The sequence below is a fragment of the Anolis carolinensis genome, chromosome 4, assembly GCF_035594765.1.
Source record: "Anolis carolinensis isolate JA03-04 chromosome 4, rAnoCar3.1.pri, whole genome shotgun sequence".
In the NCBI taxonomy this organism is placed as follows: Eukaryota; Metazoa; Chordata; class Lepidosauria; order Squamata; family Dactyloidae; genus Anolis; species Anolis carolinensis.
This window is the reverse complement of record NC_085844.1, coordinates 155,838,039-155,861,938: the sequence shown is the minus strand read 5'-3', so window position 1 is coordinate 155,861,938 and position 23,900 is coordinate 155,838,039. Positions and strand designations below refer to the sequence as shown.

General features: G+C 38.1%; 1 protein-coding gene across 1 annotated transcript in view; it reads right to left on the bottom strand.

The window, feature by feature from the left end:
- Positions 1 to 12,014: 12,014 nt before the first annotated feature.
- The window catches only part of znhit6 (zinc finger HIT-type containing 6), a 43,229-nt gene continuing 31,343 nt past the window's right edge, over positions 12,015 to 23,900 (bottom strand). The window contains exons 9-10 of the mRNA XM_003223038.4: positions 21,377 to 21,510; positions 12,015 to 12,311 (exon numbers count right to left, since the gene is read on the bottom strand). Of these exons, the coding sequence (XP_003223086.1) occupies positions 12,235 to 12,311; positions 21,377 to 21,510 (211 nt within the window). The 3' untranslated portion in view covers positions 12,015 to 12,234. The remainder of the gene's footprint in view (positions 12,312 to 21,376; positions 21,511 to 23,900) is intronic.

Below are 23,900 nucleotides of genomic sequence, written 5' to 3'. Positions count from 1 at the left end.
GATTTCCTGTGACCTGATAATACTATGGGCCCTCCCACACAGCCATATAACCCAGAATATTAAGGCAGATAATCCACAATATCTGCTTTGAACTGGGTTATCTGAGTCCACACTGCCATACAACCCAGTTCAAAATAGATATGGGATTTTATACAGCTGTGTGGAAGGAGCCTAAATGTACTGTACCATTCTTCTAGAAGAAGTCCAGAAGGAAGGAGTAGGCAACTGTGGAGGACTGGAGGGGGAGTGCATAAGCAACTCAGGAGATCTTGGAGGACTGCTTCTCCCCCACCTCTCATATCCTCCAAAAGATAACTACTCACTAGACCCCAAATCTCCTCTAGGGGTCACTGAGGGACATTTTTCACCATGTTTTGGGAATTATTCCTAGGTTCTTTTAGGAAAAACCCCATGGGTTTTTGGGAATACCCTGGTATCTTTTGAAGTCCGGTCTCTTAGGCAGCTAGCTCTTTGGCCCTCTTTGATAGAGAAAGCCTGCCAAGGGCCATCTGCTAAGGGGGAAAGGTGTCTCCACAGCTTTCTCACCAATCCTTGATTCCACAACAAGCCATTCTTTTTCAAAATCGAGTTATCACAGGGACAGAAAGTGAGGCAAAATGACCTGAACAGGGGCACAGGCAGCAAAACAAACACCACAGAGGTGTTAATCCTCTCTCTCTGGCTAGAGTTACACTTAAAATGTACTTGTTCCAACTTACATACAAATTCAACTTAAGAACAAACCTACAGAACATATCTTGTTTATAGTTTGGGGGCTGCCTGTACAGAGAACACATTCTAAATACTGTAGAGTTTCAGGCAAACATTTCATCTTTGTTTGTCGCTGAGCTTAAAATAACCAACCAAAACTAAGGGACTTTCCAGCAAAATATGCAGCCCCATCACTTGTTTCCCACCCCTCCTTCTCCAATTCCTGTATATACATGTTCTCCACAGACCGGGGCCACCATGACTGCAGCATCCTCCCCACACCAACCAAAGACCTTGGGGTACCATAAAAGGAAAAACAGATCACATTTCTTCAAAGCCTTGAGACTCAAAGTGTACACAACATAAACAGTCATTGCCTTGCCCCAGGAGACCTTGGGAATTCTAGTTCGGTGATGAGTTGCCATCACCTTCACCAAAACTACCATTCCTGGGGTTCTCTGAATATGAACCATGCCTATTTAATAACTATTATAAATTTCACATGATTTTTAAAAGCAGTCTCTATTTGGCTGATGGAGGGGAAGCAATGGAAGGAGATGCAGGTCTGTACTACTTTGGAAGAGCAATAGAAAACTTCCTTGTGAATTTCTAGTCACTTTCCTGAATTGGCCAAGAGCCACAAGGGGCCACCCTTGTGCTTTAGTGGGATGGATGAATACAGAGACAACCCATAAGATAGCAATCATATGAGATTATGTCAGTTTGAGAAGAACAAGTGATTTATTGCTGGGTGTTACTGAGGTATCAGTAAATTGACAGCATCCTCCCCTTCCATTCTGTCCTTAGATTACAAATTACAGGAAGAATTTCATGTTGTCATATGAGAGGCTAAACGGAGTGAGAAAAAATGAGACAGAACACTCAAGCTTTCACCCACAGTTTCAACAATTCAATGCAAGAATGACATTTATCCACCCTTCTTTCACTGTCAAAATTTTAATCACAATTTTACAAGTTTGTACATTTAAACACAAATTAACCATCCGACAATTTAGAACACTTGCAGTTTCATGTTCTCATGTATCTTTTGATAAATAGTATTATAACATGTGGACTGACTGATCTACTTTTTTGGATTACAACTCCCAGAATTCTCCAGCCAGCCTACCCACAACAAGACACCCTAAATCCCTGGTAACTTACACAATGATATATTTGAGTGATGGAGCCAAGAAAGTAGAATTTTCAGTATGATTAACTCAGGTCTGAATGAAAGCTAAGCCCACAGCCACAACTGAAACTAAAGGGATGAGGGATCAGTGAAAAACAGCCAGAGCACAAAACACAGGTGGACAAACATGTTAAAGTTGTTTAATCACACTGCACTTAAAGTAAAAATTATTTAATTATGTAACACTTAAAGTAAATAGCTAATGTTTCTCAGCTGTCCAGAACACTGGCCAGAACACTGAACAACAGGAGCAAATTTACTGTTGGCTGATCAGAAGAGCAAAAAACTCAGAAGTGTTGCATCCTGGAATGCTCCTCTTTGTAGCTTCAGTCTTGCAGATTTCTTCTAGGCTCTCAGGGGGAAGGAAGATAATTTCTAGAGTGGGAAAGATATATGCTGCCATGGAATATAATGACAGAAGTCCACCAGCCCTTTGGGATTTTATAAATATTTATGAGGGGATAGAACAGAAGTGAAAGGCTTTAATTCCTCTCACTTTTATCCTACTTTGACACATTGGGGTCCTGAAAAAGCCAGTTCCTTGTTTTCTGTGCCCGTTTTATTTACAAACAAACACTTTCTGTTTCCAAATGTCTCATTAGAGCATTTGCTTATTTAGCCAATCAGTCACACAAATTATAATCCCTGGCACTGTGCCCGTTAGCCCTGTGCCCACCACCACATTCCTACCAATCCCACTCAACCCCACTGGGCTAGAGGCACATTTGTTGGGAAGAACATGCTCTATGCTTTTATGATTTGCAACCCTGTCTGCTCATGACCTTGCACATGTTGAACAGTCTTTCTCCTCTAAAGATGACAAGCCATCCTCAGTTCCACCTACCCACAAATACATGGAAGGGCGGTTCAGAAGGCACAGTCCTTCTCATCTGGCCTACAGATGTCTGAAAGGAAGTTCCTCCCCATCCCGCCATCCCTGGAGTAGAATCAGTCAGTCTCTGTCAACATTTGCAAGTGATGTTTCACTGTTTTGGCCCCCAACCTACACACTGAATTAAGCTCTCCTTGTCAGTGCATTCACCAGGGACCCAATGACATCAAAAAAGAATGGCCATCCGGCACCACCCAACCTATGGGTGCCTGCTAGGGGTGATGGATCTAGATCAGAAAGGACTGCCAAAGCAAGGATGACTAATCCTCCATTTCAACTTAGACACAGAGTTCAAAGTAACCAGATGAGTCATCTAGTTCATCTCCCATCACGGAGAGATCCATTGTTTTAAGTATCCTGCTCTAGGTAATCTATTACTTTAAAAATTAGAGTAGGATTTGATGACTTAAAAAGATCTGGGAGTCTATTGCAGCCTCCCAATGAAATCCCACCCATCCATGCTGCTAAAGTCCTGAATCATAGGGAGTCAGTATCGGGTTGTTGTCTTTGAACTTCCAATTGTATAAAAAACACTCAATGCTTAAATAAGAACTGGTGGTTAGGTGGGCCTGAGTTGACTACCAAAATACACCAGATGAGGAGGAACAGTATTAGATTGCTAGCCTAATAATAAACCAGTGGAATCAAAATATCACTCTCAGTATTGAAGAAATTTGGCAATAAGTCAAAGGTGCACAGGCTCATTTTAGGATGTTTCCTCCTATCAAAGTCAGTTTGTTTCTATTTGTTTCTGGATCCAATAAAGTGGTGAAAGCATGGTGTCCAGAATTGAGGGGGGGGGGGTTGTGGAAGAATCATCTGTAGCTGATATATTGTATTTCTAGATGCAGATTTTGTGTAAAATTTGGCCAAAAGAAGAACATGCACCCGCCAACAGCTTTGCTAAAGATGTTTTAGGAACTGCTGTGACGTCTTCCTTAGCTTCATGCGTACTATGAGGATTTCTTTTCCCAGAAAATACTAAAAATGAATATAACACTGGCAGCCACACAACAGATATATATATATATGGAGGAAACCTATGTGGGTCACCAAACTCTCACCAGATTAAAACCCACATTGCATATAGTGAAGAAGAAGTGTCAGAACTTTCATTATTCTTACTGGAAATGTCTAGGAAATGGAATTAAAACTGGAGGTATTCCCAATACACTGTTGGACGATTGCTGGGAAAAAACAAAGTTTGATTTTCTCTGCAGTAGAGATGCAGCAATACATCAATGTGGAGGATTAGAGCCCTCTGAACCGCTATTGACACACATCCTGCAGTCAGTTGTGTGACACTTACATAGTGGTCATCTCAATACTACATACTACATACAAGTGATATAGTTGCTTTTGAAAAGTCATTCATATTCCAAAAAACACGTTGTCATAATTGTTGGAATCCAAGAGCATGAAAATCAAATATTAAAAATCCAAACTGTTCTTAGTATGGATTATCTACCTGGTTAGGAAGACATAATTCTTTAATTTAGAGTTCTGGATTACTGCACACAAGGAAGCACTTCAGTGCACTCTTTCTCTCAATGTTGCTCCTGTTGGAAATAGAAAAAGCCAAATAACCCTATTGCTTGTTCATTGTAATGTCAGAACCTGGCAGTCTGTCTTGTTAAGTACGGTTTAACTCATAAGCCCACTGGGAATTTCCGGTACATAAAAAAGAAGCTGCATGGTGCTTTTGCCCATGTGTTGAGAATACCAAGTTTTTTATAAAAGGGAGTACATTCACAGTATTTTGACTTTGGAAATGTTTATCTTGGTAATTCTCAGGTAATATAGACAAAGAGAATGCACATGAAAACTCTTTCATATCTCTGGTGGTCTTTACACATCATAGGATGGAAATCATTGGTGTAAGTATGCCAGAGTTGTTCCAATGGGAAAGGAAAGGAAAAATACCCCATATCGTATGAAAAGCCTTGAGGAAAAAATAGAAATTGTACTGTAGGTTATTAACTTCTACTGTCTAATAAGAGGGCATATACCAGTCAGCTGTTATTGTGCGCCATCAAGTTGTTTCTGACTTATGGCGACCTTGCTGCAGGATTTTCTTGGCAGATGAGTTGCCCTTTGCCTTTGCCTTCCTTCCTCTGTGGCGGAGTGTGACTTGTGCAAGATCTCCCAGTAGGTTTCCATGACTGAGTGGGATTCAAAGCCTGATCTCCAGAGTTGTAGTCAATTGCTCAAATCACTACACCATACTGGTTCTTTCCTGTCTGTAGCTTGTCAGAACTGTTCAAATTTCCAGTTAGCTAAAACTCACTGGGATAGCTCAAGTGCCTGATTTTCCCAGCACCTGACTTATCTTTTGTTTTTACTGGCCTCAAGGTTATCCAAACATAGCTAGATAAACTTACACGTGGATAAGACTTGAGAGCAGTATGGCAGCTTTCTCTACCTGAAAGTTTATGACTTCAACCAATTTTCAAATATCTGAAATTTGAATTGCAACTGCTGTTTTATTGTTTTTCCCCTTTTTATGAGGGTGGCAATATAAATTCAATCACAACAGAATGTAACTTTAATAGATGAAAGAAATAATGGCTTTCCCCAGAGTTCTATCCATTTCATTTAAGCAACAGTAATACATTAAAAATATTGACTTAAAAAAAAGTCTCCAATTACACTCCCCGAGTCACAGTGCAGCATCCATTTCCTAAGCACAGGGCATCCAAGGTTAGAGGTGGCTGGGCCAGGGGAACTCCACATGCCTACATGCCATTGAGCATTGTTCTCTGGAATTTGCACAGCGGGGTGGATGGGAATTTGGAGGCTTGCCAATGCTAGCAGAAATCCATGAGCCAAGACTTTGTTCCTCCCAGCATTTCTGGAGAATCAGGAAGTTCCTGGCTCGCATCCTGGTGTGGCAGAAGTTTATAGTGGTACCCAGAAAACACCCTCAATAGGGCAGCACAGATACCTCTACATACCTCTGTGAAAATTTCTTTAGAGGAAACTGAACTCATTCAGTACTTTCTCTCAAATGAGCTATTTTACTAAGAAATTTATAATACTATGATCTGGCAGATCATAATATATTTTGCATTTGATTTGACGTGTTAGCTTTGGTTTTAAATCAGTGTTTTGAGTAATCCCTGCCTACTGCCTGCCACAATTCACCATATACTCTGATTCTAGTGCATAGTATTAGTTCAATGCATCTTCTGTACTTCCACCAAAAGGCTCCAACTCAATTTTTCAAAGTTCTTCCCCTGACACTATCTAATGGCCAGGTATTTTTAAAAAGACAAGGTACTCCAGCTGTCAACACTGGTGTGTTCAGACTCTTTCATTGAGCCTGATCATATTCAGACTAATGAGCTCTTTATCTGAAAACATAGTTCAAGCCTTCAGCAACAGTTTTGGACTCTTGCCTTTCAAACAAAGAAGGGGGCTTGCTTTCTCTCTAGTTTTATTAAGTAGAGATTACCTTAAAAGCACTTGTATTCTTGTACTGTCTGTTCACAGAAAGCACATGTAATGATTTTTAACCAGGGGCTATGATGTTTTCCTGCTTGGAAACTAGTCTACGTTCACAGGAATGTAGACCAGTTTATAGCTTAGATGTTTGTTGCAGTTGTGGTTCTCTCGCTCTCTCTTTATCACCCCAACAGGTGTGCTATAGCAAAATCTCAGACTAGATAGAAATAATGTCATATTACTATTATCACATATACTCTTAAATCAAATTGCTATATATTTATCAAGGCAGCACTTTATAACAACAGGCTATCAACATACTCTGTGTGTAGTGGGGGTACAGGTACATAAACAAAGATAACTGTGCACGTTCACATGGTGGTAGGGAGAATGCATACAGACTGACAGATGAATGCCCAGTCCCCAGGAGACACACGAGATTATGACTAATGAGGGCTTTAAAACAACAACACATTGCCACATCTTTCAAACATATAAACCTCCCCTGGAGACAACGCACACGACTCTGGCAATGCACAAAACCTCAGACTTAAATCTGCACTTTCCAGCATCTCTTAGAGACTAAGAAAATTGACTGCGCGACATATAAAATTTTCCATTCTTCTGAAAAAATTGGTAAAGCATGAGAGGTCTGTCTGATGATTTCCAGACAAAACTGTATAATGAGTACACAATTCAAAGCCACACTATTAAGAGTGTTTAGGGTTTTTATTTAATCTAAAAGCATGGATTGCGAGGTGAGATTCCAATATGGCATGGCAGAAGGCTATGAAGAATGTAAGCACTTCTGCTTTGACTTTCCAGAAGAAAGCTTGGCAGCACAGTGCTGTCCCAGAATTCACACAAAGTCTTCAATGACACATACATGGAACTACTAGTATTCACTCAGTCTATGAAGCCACTCCATTTGTGCATCTCTATGGCACATGCCCAATTTGACATGCCCTGTTTGATTAATAATGGCAATAAGAGCTGGAAATTTCAGTGCCATACTTTAGGGACCGGGAATTCCCCAACATTAGTCACATCTAAAATAACAGCTTTTGGGAAATAATTTGAGACACAAATCCTACAAACCAGTCCAAGATATGCAGCTAAGGAAAAATGCAACATATAACTTCTGCACACAATTTTCCAGAATTACATACAAATACATATTCTAGCAAAGAGAACTGCAAAGTGATAAGAACCAAATTTGGAACAATGGAGCCATGCTTTTACAATGCACACAGGAGCATGGGGGACAGACTTCAACAACTAAAGCCTCAGAAAAAACAATGTCATTTCCAGTGGATCAGCCAGCCAGAAATAAAATTAAAAAACCCCACAAAATTGGAGTGTAGGCTTGTTGCCTCATAAAACAGCTTGGCAAGAAAATCTACCCAATGTATACGACATTTTCCCTCACATGATCACTGCATTCTGTCTGTTTGCATTCATGCAGTGCGGCATTTGCTACAATTTCTTGTTTGTTTGTCTTGCATACATCCGGTTTCCTTTTTTGTCACTGTAAATGTTCATGAAATAATACCATATGCTCTGCCATAGCAACATTCTAATACAAACACAGACTAATCTTTGTCCACTGGAGTACACAGATCATTTCTTTCTCTTATTAACAAAATCTGCATCTGCATACAGTTCAACCCAATTCCATAGCAACCACACAAACACAAATGAATGTTTGGGTTTTTGTTTTGTTTTTTAAAAGCATTTTTCCGGGAAATAGCATGAAACTTAAAAGGCAGAAGGCACTGTTTGTAAGCAAACACAGCTTGAATTGCATAGCATTACTGGCTATAAATTGATTCTTTACATCTGTACTTTTCCAACACCAGTCCTTCACTTCTATTAACTAGAGTATGGGGATTTTGATTTATGTCACAAAAGTAATCCTCTATCATTCATATTAACTCAAAAGGAGTAAATATAAACAGAATCCTTAAAATCAAGTTTGTGAATTTAAGCATAACAGGAAAGATACACATTAAAAGTTCAGTACTAAAATTATCCGGAAATCCCATTTCAATTAGGGAGATTTATTAAGTTTGTATGTAGAGCAAGAAATAAAATGTTCTGAATTGTCAATTTCCCCTGCTATCATTATTAGATGTAACTAGGAAAAGGGAGACAAAAAACCCAAAAACAAATAGAAGCAGAGATTAATTAAAAATAAGGTGACAAAAGCATCCCAAACATTTCTAACTTGAGTAAGCAAAAACACATGGCTTCCTAAAATTCCCTTCACATCCATAGACCTGACTTCATTTGAGTATCTGTGTGTGCTTTCAAGATACAGTAGAGTCTCACTTATCCAACATAAACGGGCCGGCAGAATGTTGGATAAGCGAATATGTTGGATAATAAGGAAAAGCCTATTAAACATCAAATTAGGTTATGATTTTACAAATGAAGCACCAAAACATCATGTTAGATAACAAATTTGGCAGAAAAAGTAGTTCAATACGCAGTAATGCTATGTAGTAATTACTGTATTTATGAATTTAGCACCAAAATATCACGATATATTGAAAACATTGACTACAAAAATGTGTTGGATAATCCAGAACGTTGGATAAGCGAGTGTTGGATAAGTGAGACTCTACTGTACTTGCTGACTTATAGCAACCCAATGAATTTCATATTTTACTTAAGAAAGGAATAATCAGAGGGAATATTTAAGGGCAACAGGAAAGGACTCATGAAATGTTTTGTCTTTGTTTCATTTTATAAGAAGGCCAATAGGCACCACAAATATGTAGTAACCAGCTAGGACATCAGATGAAAACATGTGGAGGGATTTATAGTATATGAAGTATACCAATGAACTGAAGTTATTTTTTTCTCTGTAACCAACAATTCTTCGACAAAAACAAATGAACCCTACTAGATCAGACTAAAGGCGTATCTAATTTAGCATACTGTTCCCACAGCAGCTCATCAGATGCTTACAAGAAACACATAGATACACATAAGCACTACGTCACCCATTCTTTCTAACCAAGAAACAATACTGCCTTAATCATACTGCATTGGAAGGGAACTCTTTTGTTTGTTAACACAATTACTTCCAGATCATAGACACAAACCAGAGATCATACATTCCCTCTTCAGCCTCAACTGCAAGTATTATGTCATCTGCAATTCAAGACTAACCAAGTTCCAGAAAATGTATGTTCATAAAATAATGAGGACCAATGGGTTTTTTTGAGGGGAAAGATATATTATATATATTCTTTTATCATCTTATACTATACACAGCTACACAAATCATCATATGATAATATCAGACTACCTGAATACACTAAAGGTGTCAGATTCCAACTCATATTGGAAGCTAAGCAGGGTCAGCCTGGTTGGTACTTGGATGGGGGACTGCTAATGAATACCACATGTTGCGGCTATATTTCAGAAAAAGGAACTGGCAAATTCACTTCTGAGTATTCCCTGCTTATTAAATTCCCAGGGGTGCCATAAAGCAATGTGAAGATGTTTGCAAACAAAGTCAAGGCTAATATGTAATCTTACTGGAAGTGTCTTTGTACACCCCATGTCAAACACTGCAGAATATACTGGAGAGGCCTATCAATTACAAAATTCACCTCTTTTGTGACCACTGCAGTGTCACAGCTTACAAGTAGATAATACTTTGGTATTGTACCATCAGAGATTCAAGTTGCAATTGTACTTCAGAATTATCTCTTTGTACGTATCCAAGAAGGTTGGTGCTGGGAACCCATTTCTGACCTGACAATATAAAAGATAATTTCATTCAACAGGCAAAATGTGATAAAACTTGTTGTTCAATAGCTTCTACCAGTCCTCCTGGCTTCTAGCATCTACATCCATGTACATATAAGGAAATCTACACCCCCCTCCATGTCATTCCAATTTGGCCCTCCCAATGTGGCTGAACATCAAGTTCCATCACTCCTTACCTTGGGCTTGCAATCCAACATTAGGTGGACCATGTGATTCTCACCTTTCATTCATAGGAATTATAGGGATAGGGATATGGATAAATAGGAACCTGACATATACTAGGAAAAAAGTTATATCCAAGGTTCATCATTCTGGTAGTTACCGTATTTCAGTTGATTCTGATCACATAAGTAATTTTTTCCATGGTCTTATCTCACTTAATGAAGTGATTTTATCAGAAGCAAAACCAGTGTTTTTCCCCTTCTAGAAGCAGGTCTAAATAACAGGATGCATTTCAGGCATCTATAGGAAATAATGAGTTAGGTGGACATGACTCAGAGCAAGTTTGATTTTTTGCATCTTTAGAAATGCCTCACTATGAAAGGCTTCTAAGATACTTTAAAAACTACCAACAATCCTGGCTGATAGTCTTGGATAGACAGATTGTAGCTCTTAGTATGGCAGCTCTTATATCCCATTTTGTTAGGATCTTTAGAACAGGGAGCTAATCTAGCAAACATACCAAAAGATCTATTTAGTTAATAGTATTTCATCACCTTTATATGTTCCCTGAAGTCTGCTGTACAACTTCACCTCCCTCCCCACTCCACCCTCTTTTTTTTGTAAAATCAAGACAATGAAGTGATCATAATAAATACTCTCTCTTCCATGCAAGGACAATGAGCTAATGTTTGTTTAGTACTTTGAAGCTGTAAATGTACCAACAGAAGAACTGAAGTTGCAATTACCACAACACTTTTTCCAGTGCTTTGTCCAATCCAGCTATAATGACTCAGTTAATGAGATACTTACAATTTCCCCTGAGAGACAATTGCGCAGTGCAGTTGAAGAAGTTGTCAAGGTTTTTAGGCTATTCATCCAAAAATTGTCAACTGCTTGAATTTGCTGTTTTTGTTTTTGAACTGAAGTCCTTCCTGAACCATCTGGCCCATTTGACAGATCTAATTACAGCACACCAGTGTCATATTTCTTATATGATAAAAGAATCCAATATAGCCAGCCCAGTGGATCAGGTAACAGGCAGTTATCCATGAGAGGCATACCTATGTCTTGTTCAATCATTTAGAAATCGCTTAAAAACACACCATATTTAGTTAATATCTAATGCATTTAGTAGCTAATTTTAGAATGGGACATTTCCAAGGTACCGTATATATTAACATCAGTGCTGGCCAACTGCCAAGGGTTCAGGAGCTACATTGGTTTCCACGGGACTTTGAAAAGATGGAACTCCACCTGGCTTGATTTTTAATTGTTTTGGTTCAGTAAAAACTTCCATACACAGGGATCATGGGGTGAATTGCATGTTTCCATGCAATTTTTCAGATATCTACAAAACTAGAAATCAACTTAATGATTGAAAAAGTATTCTTTTGACCTTAAAGCAATCCAAAGTTCTAAAAACATGGCAAAATTCAATATCTGAATGTTCTTTGGGGGAAGGAGCAGAGGAAGCATGTGGCCTTGATAACACATTTCTAACACTGTATTTGCAAATGATTACCGATTTTTGTAATCTCTATCTGCCATTCTTTTCTTTTCTTTTTTTTAGCTTGCAGTAGGAATGGGTTATAATTTGGGCAAGCTTTTGGTGTCAATATTGGAAAATGTTGAGTCTCGAGGGACATGTTATGGTCAAGGTTTATGTGTTTGTTTAACATGCCACCATTCTCCCATCATAGGACCTAAGGTGGCTTACATAAAGACTAAAACAAGATAATCCAAAAACCTAGTAAAACAAACAATAATGTTTAACATACAGTACACGCACCCCATACAAATATTCCTGCAATCAATTAATTATGGAATGTCTGTTGAACAAAAACAGGTCTCTGTTGTCTTTTATTTTCAGGAAATGAAGTAAAAGTTAGGCTCTTTAAAATTCACTGTTTACAATAATATATGATAATGCTTTCCAATAGGTTTAAAGCTGGGATGTTACATATTCAAAATAGTTGTTCATAACTAATATATCTCCAGGAAGTCAGGTGTAAAATTAAGCTGCTTCAACCTCACATCCAATTTGGCTTCTTCAGGAACTATCACGAATTTCCCCTTCTTCTTCAGATGAGCTTTCCTTAACCAAGTCTTTACTGGATTTATTGGCTTCTGAAATGGGGGGAAAAGAAGGAAAAATTACAACCTTTTCAGTTTTGTCACACCAACCTATGTAGATCTGATTTTGTATCTTCCATAAAGTAAAACGTAACCAGCAAGATAATAGCTGGTGTAAATACAGTAATTTGGGCCATGATTATTTTTTTTAAATCTTCAGAAACAGTAGCTACTAGCTAATTACCTTTGTTTTTTCACTAGGATAATTGCTAACTGGTTTTGAAAGGATTATGTTCCAAAAATTGGGACTCCTTCATGATTCTCCTTATATTTGACACTCATCACAAAATAACATAGTTACTCCTTGTTTCATTGGTAGACCACAAATCTGGTGTAAAAATAAAGAAAGCTTATGATGTGTTTGGTAGGAGGGTAGTTGAGAGGGAACATTATTCACTTTATGTCTTGGTGTGCCCCCCCCCCTCCTTTTTTGGCTAAGTCTGTAAAGGATGGCTTACTAGAGCATCCCAAGAGATAAAATCCATTACTGCTTAGTTCAGTCTGTATCACTCTTTATAAAGCTAAACCCTGCATAACTTTGCCTGCTTGAAAAGACATTGTCTCAAGTTCATGAGAGGTTCCCATTCTTTGAATATAAGATCTGGAAACTGCCTTCCTGGCCATGAGGAGCGGGCCTTCCCCATGCTTGTTGTTTCTCTTTTTTCCATGTTAATGATGGTTGAATTTATTTTATCCATAAACTGAATAGCTCCCATGACTTCTGTAGTAAAACAAAAGTGTAATTTGTTCACTTAGGTGGGACACAGGAAAAAACTGCCCAGTAAACTTTCTCCTGAGGGTAGAGAAAGAAAGGACATACTGACCCCCTCTTTTGCTCACTTGGGAAGTGCATTGTGAGGAAAAAACAATGAATCTCCAGGCACTATGTCCCTACAGTTCTGCTGCATAAAAGGCCCACACAGAAAGGGAGAAGTGTTATCACACTGTGAACCCAGTGAATAAGAGACACACACTGAACTGTATACCCATTTCTATGAGAAGTTAACAGAACTGAAGTGAAGAACTCTATAAAGTGTCTGTTTAGCTAAGAAGTATTAGTTTACATTGTTATTTTGAGATAGGTGGGATTGATTTTCCATCTTGCTGTAATGATGATGATTTACTTATTTTGCACTTTTAAAAGTTTCCCACAGGATATTTATTATGGATGATTTTTTTAAAAATCTAGCATGTGTATATGGCAAAAAGACAGACACACTTCTATCTTTAGTTATACATATTTGTAGAATATAATAATGCAAATGGATCAAGCCTTCTTTAGAAAATCTAATAAGGTTGTACTGTTAGGAGGTACTATATCTGTTATTTTGTCAGACTCCTCATTTGTCCAGTGGATTATTTGAGAATTCTTTGAGATTGGAATTTATTGAGACATGACGCATACATGTTACTGTTTTGTGTATTTCAACATCTCAACATTATGTTTGCATGTGTTTGAGCCAAACAAGATGTTATGGATTCAAGCTGTTCCATGACTTGGGGAAGCTTTGTTGCCAATGTCATTCCATACATCATTAATTTCCCAAAGTGTTTGTTACCTTTCTATTCACTCTAGAACCTAGTTATTTTATTATTTATTATTATTTATTTAAACCCCGCTTTATCTCCCTAGAAGGGGACTCAAAGCGGCTTAACATAAAAACATTAGCATATCCATTTAAAATATACAAATATGTGAATATTAAAACAGGATTAAATATAAACAGTATTAAAATTGCCAGTTAAAACTATTAAAACAAATTCAGAGTTAAAAATCACAGCACCCTCTGAATTGATCTTAAACAGCTTCATCTTTAAAAGCCTGCCTGAATAAAAAGGTTTTTGGAGGTGGCCGTTCTGGCTTCCCTGAGTAGGGAGTTTCCAGAGTCATGGAGCAGCCTGGGTCCTCCTTAAATAACTCCTCTCATATGTTGCAAAGAAACATCTTCTTTTGGGTGTTTTCTTAGCTGACACTACTTAAAATAAATATGCTCATCCAATATGATGTCAAACATTCTTTTTTAGATAAATATTACCAACAGGGAGTTAATAGGGAATCATTACAAAGTTGCTAAGAAATGTGAAGGGAAAAGGGGTGAACAGAAAATAGTAGGATCTAACTTGCACCTGGTTTTCCTCAATGGAATCTCAACAAGAAAATAAAAGCATCTCACCCAGAAACATCTGAGGTCGCATTTTGTCTACATTAAATCTAGTGTATAATCAATTAACATCTATATGCCAGATAGGTACTGAGTACTGAGACAGAAATAATTTTTTTTTGTCACTAAGTCCTAGAACAACTTTTCTAAGCCTTCCAGATCTCTGGCTGTGATTGCATCTATAGACAGAAAGACAGGCACCTGCATTCTTTGTGAACAAATGTATTATCAGAATTTCATAAAGCAGGACGAATACATTTAAATCAAAATGACATTTAATGAATTTCAAGGTTATTTTTTCTGTTTTCTGTTCACCCTTTCTACCATCTTAGCAACTTTGCAATGTTTTGTTATAATATGCTGGCAGCTTTTAAAGTGACATGCTTAATTTCATTGATGGAATCTATATAAAAATGACATTCAACAATTTCCTTTGGTTATAAAACTATCTAATGAACTATTCAACTTTTATGCGGCAATCAATAAACTGCTGTGCCCATTTAAGGACTTTTTTTCAAGGTGATTACAAGAAAAGTAACATGTTTCAACAGGCTCAATGTACTTGAGTCTGAAAATTCAGAGTGCTGGTTTTGGCCTATAAAGCTCTAAACAGTTCTGGTCCAACTTACCTGTTCGAATGCACCTCCCCTTATGAGCCAACTAGTTTTAAAATCTGCCTGGGGAGGCCCTGCTCTCAGTCCCACCCACTTGGCAAGTGGGAGCAAGGCAGGCCTTCTCAGTGGTGGCCCCTTGGCTGTAGAACTCCCTCCCCAGCGACATCAGTAGGCCCCATCCCTTCTGGTCTTCGGAAAAAAGCTAAAGAACTGGCTCTATACACAGGCGATTGGAGAATAAGGTATTACAGATTTTGATCTCAACAGTCTGAATAAGGACTATGGATTAATTAATAAGTAATATGCTTTATATGCTTTTAATCTGTTTTACTGTTCTGCATCTTTTATTTGCTCACGTGTTTTGATTTTTTTAATAGTTTGATGGGGTATGTTTTTATTGCTATGCCTATATACAGCATTAAAATTTTGCCGGAGTTTGTAAGCCCCCTTGAGTCCCTTGTGGGGTGAGAAAGGCGGGGAAAAATGAAGTAAATAACTAAATAAATAAAATGAAAACTTCTCCAGACTATTCAAAATGGATTCAACTGGAAGCTGAAACTCATTCCTCGCACTATTATTTTTTTTATCTATATAGAAAGGGATCATATGAACTCATAAATTGGTCAAAATGTAGAATTAGGCCAATCTTACAGCAGTTTGACAGTAAAATATGCTTAAAATTTAGTATTAGGCAACTTCTGAAGAAGAGACCTTTAATAGGTGGACATTACTCTTTCTTAAAAATGTCTTTAGAAATGTTTCTCATTTGGTTGTGTTTCAATGTGGCATTGAATCATCATCAAGAGAAATTAAAAACAACAAAAAAGTTATACTAAGTGCATTAATCTGGAATATCTTCTGATTCCAAAGAGAATTACAATGTATTGCAGGATATAAAATGTCTGGCTTTTGAATGAATGATGTTTCACAATACCCAAATGCCTATAAGTACAAGGCATATGTTTACGTAAGATGGATGGTTTATTTTTAATAGCTGCCATCCCTTCTTTTTTTGCAAAAAGATATTTCCAGTCGTTTTGTTTTAAATTATCCAGACAAAGAATGAGGCAGAACATGAAAGAGAATATTCAACTAAAACAGAGAATTAAGTTCCAATTGCACTCAAAACTTGTGTTTCGTTCTCATCTTCCAAAATACAACAAATGCTTCATTCAACTTCCAAAATGGGAAGAGTGAGCTTAGAGGTAACAAATGATAGTGCTTTTTTCTGCAAGGGATTTAGGTATACAAGGAAACTAGCCTCTGGTAGGAAAATATGTCATAATCCCACACTGGAAAGTTTCTCTCAGGAATGTGAGAGATTCAGAAAGAATGACACAAAAAGCAAAGCTAGCTCTCCAACAGGCTAAATGGTAAACAAAGCAAGGGGAAAGGGAAAGGGAAAAAGCTGTTGGAGTTATGGAGTCTATGCTGAATTGCACAAATAAGGCTGAACACAGAATGAGATAGTAACTATTCAAATAAGCTGAAATCTGAAATTATCATAGATTCTAGTATGTAAACCTTTGGTTTTCATTATATTTTGTGACATTCTGGTTTACTTAACAAAGGAACTGCCCTACTATAGGATTCTGAAAAATTTCAAGTGAGAATGACAGTTCCTCAGATATCATTTTTCATTATTTGGCATTGCAACTTGGAAATTAGCACTCTTCTGTGCTGCCTATTGACATACTAATTACAGAAAAGGCTTTATCAAAAGTGGCTTTGCTAACAGATGGACATCTGAACTGTTCAGTCAAGGGCAAGAACGCTGCTTGACTTCTCTTTATTCCAATATGGGGTTCTCATCTATGCTTCAAACTGAACCAACATATATTTTGGAAAAAAAGATATCATTGCTATTAACTACAGTAAGGGCACTTATGTGTATGCAAAGGAGCACACATGTGACAGATGCATTGGAAAAGTTTCATAGGACTGCTATTCTGCAACAATCAGAACGGTTAAATATTGCACCTGGAGATGCTAAATAATAACTAGGAAGATGAAAGAAGCATTGTTGTTATTTTTTAATTTTTAAAATAAAGGATACAAATGTGAAGCAGGAGACCTGAAACTCTACTTTGATTTTTTTTTAATTAAGAGGAGACACAGCTTCTACTGAGGGCCTTCAGACCATATTTTCAGATGTTCAGAATGCACTGGTGTTTCATGTTTATGTTATTATGTATGTATTGACTAATCTATTTATTGATTAAATTTTTATAACCCAGTGCAAATGAAAAATCACAGGGAAGCTAATCAACAGCATAATATGTTATGTGCTATTAAATCTGCTTATAAAGCATCTTCCTGTGAAAGGGTGGATTTTCTTGTTGTTGTGTCTTCAATTTGACTCTGAGTTATGATAATCTTCTCACAGGGTTTTCTTGGCAAGATTCATTCAGAGGAAGTTTGTCACTGCCTTCCTCTAAGGCTGGGAGAGTATCAGTTGCCAAGACCAAATTGTGGAATTCCACAGCTGAGTGGAGATTTGAATCATGGTGCCTTGAAATCCTAGTCAAACAATGAAATCACTACAGTGACTTTGGAACTGATGGACATGAAGTTTAAAAGTGCAAAGTGGTACACAGGCAGGACTAAAGGGGCATCCTAAAATGTTGGCCCTACAACTCATTTTTTAAAAATTCTGTAACTGCCACTATAAAAACATTTGCTAAACTTCTCAAACTCTTGTTAAACTCTTTGGGAATCCAGTGTATTGAATTCCTCCTAGCCATAATGGCTATTACCAAATTGGCACCTCTTTTTATTGTTCAGTCATTTCCAAATCAACAAAAAGAAAAGAGATAGTTATAAAAAGCAACAGTCCTGCAATTTGTAACAGAAACTTCTTTTCATAATAAAACACAAGCCCTACTAAATGATGCCAAAGGTCTATGGACCGTATATTAGACTTGTGCACAGATCTGTTTTCTCCTGATACCTTTGGTACCTTTAAGAGCCCGTAATGGAAAGGGCCCTCGCAGTACAAAAACCTGCTCACAACGAAAGCAAGCAGGAGCCAATCTTGGCTCCTCCTTCCCTATTCAGATCCAGAAAGAGTGGCATCTCTGATGCTATTTAAAATCCAGGCCCTAATTTATTTATTTCGTGTCAAAAGTACTGCATAACAAACAAGTCCAAAAGTGATAAAATAATCACAAACAGCTAAATAGTTTTAGACCAAAAGTGGGCAACAGCGACTGCATTGTCCGTAGCTTTAAACAACTCCTCCTCCGTACATGAGGCAGGGCATTGTGGGCAAGCATACATATGCGGAGTTGTTTGTTCAGCTCCACAGTCACACAAGGTGGAGGATTCCTCCAGGTAGTGCCATCTTGCCAGGTTGTCTTTTGATCTGCCCACTCCGCTTCTGAGTATGTTCAGGGACTTCCAAGTTTCCAATTCTTGGTTTGCCCCTGGAGGAAGACCCCCATGGGGGGGGCCATCCAGTTGAAATTGCCTGGTTTAGCTGCCCAGAGGGACACTCTTGCTGTTGCTGGAGGAACATCAAGAGGAGTGGTGGTTCTCATGAAGCTTTTCCTTGATTTGAGTCTGTTGGGAGGAGGCTGATAGTCATGCAACGGGTGGCTTTCACAATGTTCAACCTTATTTCTCTCACCGTTAGCAGCAACTTCCCATCGCACATCAGGAGGGGCAATGGCAGCTAACTTGTAGAGTTTATCAACAGGTGTAGGTTTAAGGCATCCTGTGATGATTCTGCATGTTTCGTTCAGTGCTATGTCCACCTGTTTCGCATAGGCAGACTTGTGCCAGACAGAACAGGCATACTCAGCAGTTGAGAAAGACAAGGCCAGGGCTGATGTTCTTATTACTTGTGGGTTTGCACCCCATGCACTGCCAGTAAGTTTCCACAGGATGTTGTTGCGTGCAGCAACTTTGTGCTTGGTGTTCATGCAGTGTTTCCTATATGTTAGTGTTCAATCTAAGGTGACACCAAGGTATTTAGGATGGAAGCAGTGTTCGAGCTATTGGCCTTCCCAAGTAACTTTCAGTTTCCTGTTGGCTTCACGGTTACGTAGGTGGAAAGCACACACTTGTGTCTTGGCAGGGTTAGGCTTCAGGTAGTTCTCTTTGTAGTAGCTGGAGAGATCTTTCAAGGCATTCGTGAGTTGCTTTTCAACTGTTTCAAAATCTTTTGTTTGTGTTGTTAGGCCAAGGTCATCAGCATATATAAAACTCTTTGTGAGTGGCGGTTGTGGCTGATTGTTTGTGAAGATGTTAAATAAGGTCGGGGCAAGAACGCTGCCTTGGGGTAAACCATTCTTTTGCCTCCTCCATCTACTTTTCCTGCCCTGAAACTCCACATAGAAGCTGTGGTTTTCCAGGAGGGTCTAGACAGTTTTTGTAAAGTCAAAGTCCCAGGTGATATGGTAGACTTTCTGCAGCATTTTTCTATGTTGCACCGTATAATAGGCTGTAAGGTCCACAAAAAGTGTTCCTGTGATGCAGCCTTTCTCGTAGCCTTCCTTGATATGCTCAGTCAGATGGAGAATTTGACCTGTACAGTTTTTCCCTGGTCTGAAATCTGCTTGTTGTGCAATAAGCTCAGGTCCTAATCGATTTAATAGTATCCTCTCATAGACTTTATATAGATGACAGAAGAGGGAGATTGGTCGGTAGTTCCTGGCATTGGAGGCATCTTTACCAGGTTTTAAAATGGCAATGATCTTAGTTTTCCTCCATGCTCTGGGAATCTGTTTGTGTGCCAAGCACTGATTGTAGAATTTCAAAAGCCAGTTTTCAGCTTTGGGGCCAAGTGTTTGATTTGCTCCATCAAATCTTAATGAAGGATATGGAAGGGGAGCCTATGGGAAATCTCCCCCCCTCCCCCGCATAATGAGCTGGATAGGGTGCTTTCTCAACCCCATTGCTGACACCCAGGCTCCCTTGAAGGGAGAAAAAGAAAAGGCCCCCAGGGAAAGTGGAGCCTCGTAAGTTCCCCATTGCTGCCAATGGTCCAAAAAGAACTGTTTTTTTCCGGATGCGGAACAAAAACACCCATTCGGCAGTGTGCCTGTTTTCGCGAAGTGCTGGAAAACGGATATGGGTGGCTTTCGGTACCCGGCAAGCAGAAACGAATAACGAATAACATGAAATACACAAGCCTAATGTATATACTCATGTACTAGGTTGACTTATACATGGGTCCACAACTTTGGGCCATGGCAGTTACACTGGTATCAAACTGCATTACTTTTATAGAGTAGATGCACTCAATGTATGTCAGTGGGGCTCTCTGGAATCTCCCGCTGAGGAACAGAGTGTGGATGGGGGACTAATACTTCTGTTACTAGAAGTGATGCCTGAACAGAATAAGCAGTCACCGTGCATAGACTTCTGTGAAAGGAGTACTGATCCAACACATTCTTTGTGGCCCAGAAGAGATTGTCCAAGAGGCCTGCCATGGTATGCTTCTGATATGTGTCCTTGATTTATCCATGGATCATATGAAAATACCTAAACCTGTCCTCAATTTATACACAAGGTTGACTTATGTACAAGTATATACAGTGGTTCATAGTGGCCAAAGAGTTGCCTATAGGAATCTCACAAACAGGGAGGAAGGCAAAACCCCTTCCTCTGCTATTCTTGCCTAGAAATTGCCTTTTAAAAACTGCTTTTCTAATCCTGAATGATACTATCATGTCCTTAGCATAAAAAAGTATTTGTGTGGCCAAACTTGAACAAATATAGTACAAGTACTTGTGTCTAGTATATACTATGTAATATAGCAGATGGGCAAAAAAATCCGAAAAGGAATAATTATTTAGTTATTTTCAAGGTGTGAGAGTAGATGAAGTAAAATTTCTTCATTTATATAACTATAATTTGAAAGAAAGTCTAGTGGATTGCCTTCAAAGGAAATACAAATTCAGATATTTGATCCGGTAAAGTTAATCAACCTCAGATGTTAACATGTTACACTGCAAAAATGTTCCATTAGGATATTCAAATGGCAGGTGTGTACTCATTCAAATTTGATGGCTCAGAAACAAAGCACTATGGTGTTTTAATGTATTTCACACATCATACACTGGCAATGTAGTTCAAGTGGTTAAATTACATAGAACTAGAAAGAATAAACATATACATAGATTGCATATATACATAATTACAACTGAGCAGAAATGCTTTATATTTCAAGGCTGGTACCAAAATCAGATATTCATTCCTGACATTAATAAGAAGACTAAATACTTCAGTCCTTCCTTGTTAAAACATTTTGATATATGTAAAATACAACAGCAAATACCTTTGTTACTGTGGCCCAGAAGCACCATATCTGTCTTGAACTTTTGCAAAACCACATGTAAAGTTGGATATTCAATGACAACTTTCCCTTTCAAATTCTCTAGAAGACCTTTGTTAGCATCCAGTTCTTCGTACCTTTGAAAAAATAATTGTAAACATTTAAAAGGATACAAGCGTATTAAATGATATTATTGGAATCTTTGCCTCCATAAATCCAAAACATCAAAAGGCAATGGAATTTCTGTGATCCTTAACTCTATCTGAACTCTGTTTTACTAACTTAGTATTGCAATCCTGGCCATTATTATTATTATGTTTCTGTTTCTAAATTTGAGCTTTGCAATCCAAAGAGAACTGGGAAGCCCTGGCCCTTGTGTGTTCTAACTGGAAGTCAGCTGTTACCAACAGTGCTGTGGAACTCGAAGAGTCATGAATGGAGGGCAAGAGGGATAAACGTGTCAAGAGGAAGACGCGTCAAGTCAACCCTTGACGGGACTGGACTGCCTTCTGTCTGAAAAATGATGTCCTCACTGTGAAATAACATGTAGATCCAGAATAGGTCTCTATAGTCACCTACAGACCCACCACCAAGACCCACATGAGGAAGGCAATCAAACCCGGCCATGAGTGATAGCCTATGATGATGAAATGATTAAAACTTACACAGTGTGACACCTTGATAACTGAAGGGGTGCCTCCCCCTCTATACTCCTGCACAAGATTTGAGGTCTGATGAAGAAGGCAACCTGTGTTTTTCATCAGTCGGGGGAGGATTACTGTGGAAGCGCAAGGAGAGGGCCTTCTCTGTTGTGGCACCACAGGTATGGAATGCCTTGTTGCAATCCCAAGCACCAAGTTAAAAATATGATTGCTTACTAAAGCTTCTGAGGCATGATGTATCTCATTAAAAATTGCACATGTTAGTGGTTTGAATTTTTAACTGCTTGTAGTCTATTTTAAGTGTTACATTTCAATGGATGTTTAGCCTTTCAATTGTTTTTGTTTCAGGTTGTTTCAAATTGTTCTCATTTATTTTACTTTCACTATAACTTCCCTGAATTTTAACCAATTTCCAACATTTTTGCAGGACAATTTTTATTTCCCAGATTTTACAGAAAATGGCAGCCCAGTCCCGGGTTTCACAGGCTCCCTACAAGGCAGACTATGGCCAGAAGGCATTTGCCATGTCAGTCAGAAACATCAGAGAATGCACCCAAAGATAGACTACTTCTGAGGACCTAGCCCAGTGAACTACCAAAGGATGGTGTCCCTCCATATGTACCAAAATGTGAAAGTTTCCATCTAAGCATGACTAAATTCACCAGAAAAGCACCATTACATAATGAAACGATCCACAAGATTTCACTGTTGGGTAGAGTTAATAACCTGTTAGCTTGTAAACATAGTTTTTAGAAAATGCTGTGTACTTTAATCTAGAGCTTGTCACCTCAGCAGCTGCAAGTTGAATTCCCAAACGAAAACCTAATTTATTTGTGTGTTTTGGCTTATCCATGTGACTTGGATCAACTAGGCAATGCCTTATAAGGGAGACATTATCCCTGGGAGGGTGCATTCAAAGCCAAGAACAAGCATCACTGTAGTTTTTTCTAACTCGTTGCAGTAATCATAACCATCCCTATCCCCTATAATTATGATGTACAACCATTATAGCTCTTTCAGATTCTTTGCATCTCAGCAACACAATCTCAAGACTCTAAAGCTGTTAACAAGTAAGACTACCCTTCTCCAATATTCCTGTACTTTTTACTTTTTGTAAATATAAACCTTCAATAAAAATCTAAAAAAAACAAGCAAGGCCATCTCAGCAAAAAATAGCAAAAAGCACAAAGAACTGTAATTACTAAATTATCATTACATTACTAAATCCAGGGAATTAAAAAGTGTGTGTGTGTATGTATGTATGTTTGTGTGTATACTATATATATATATATATATATATATATATATATATATATAGTGTACACACAAACATGTATACTATATATATATATATAGTGTGTTTGATACAAATCCTTGCTGTCCGACCTAGTCTTTACTTCTACAAACTATCTGACCAATAATCACAATGCAAAGCACAGTAATATTGCTAGTAAACTCCATTCTTTTTTGAATAACCTTGCATCAGGATTTAGATTTTAAAAATTCAAGATGTTAAAATATGCAACTTGCTTTTTCTGGCTTTGAAAGAAACCACTTTAAGCAATGGTTACTTTGCTCAATTCCAGCTTCAATCATCATGAAAATATTTGGTTTCAAGTTTCTTTCAACCCAAGTAATTATGACCATTTCTTACTGAAACTTTTTTTTACAGAGGATAACATTATATAACTTTTCTAATTTCTAATTCATAACTTGTGCATTAGCATGTGACTCTAAACATTTTTACTGATTTATTTACAGTCCTTTAATGCAAAGTATGGCAGTACCTTTCTATTGGCGGGAGTCTCAACACATTCTTTTCTGGTTAAGCAAACATTTTACCACCAAAAGGCTAAAGTCATTCA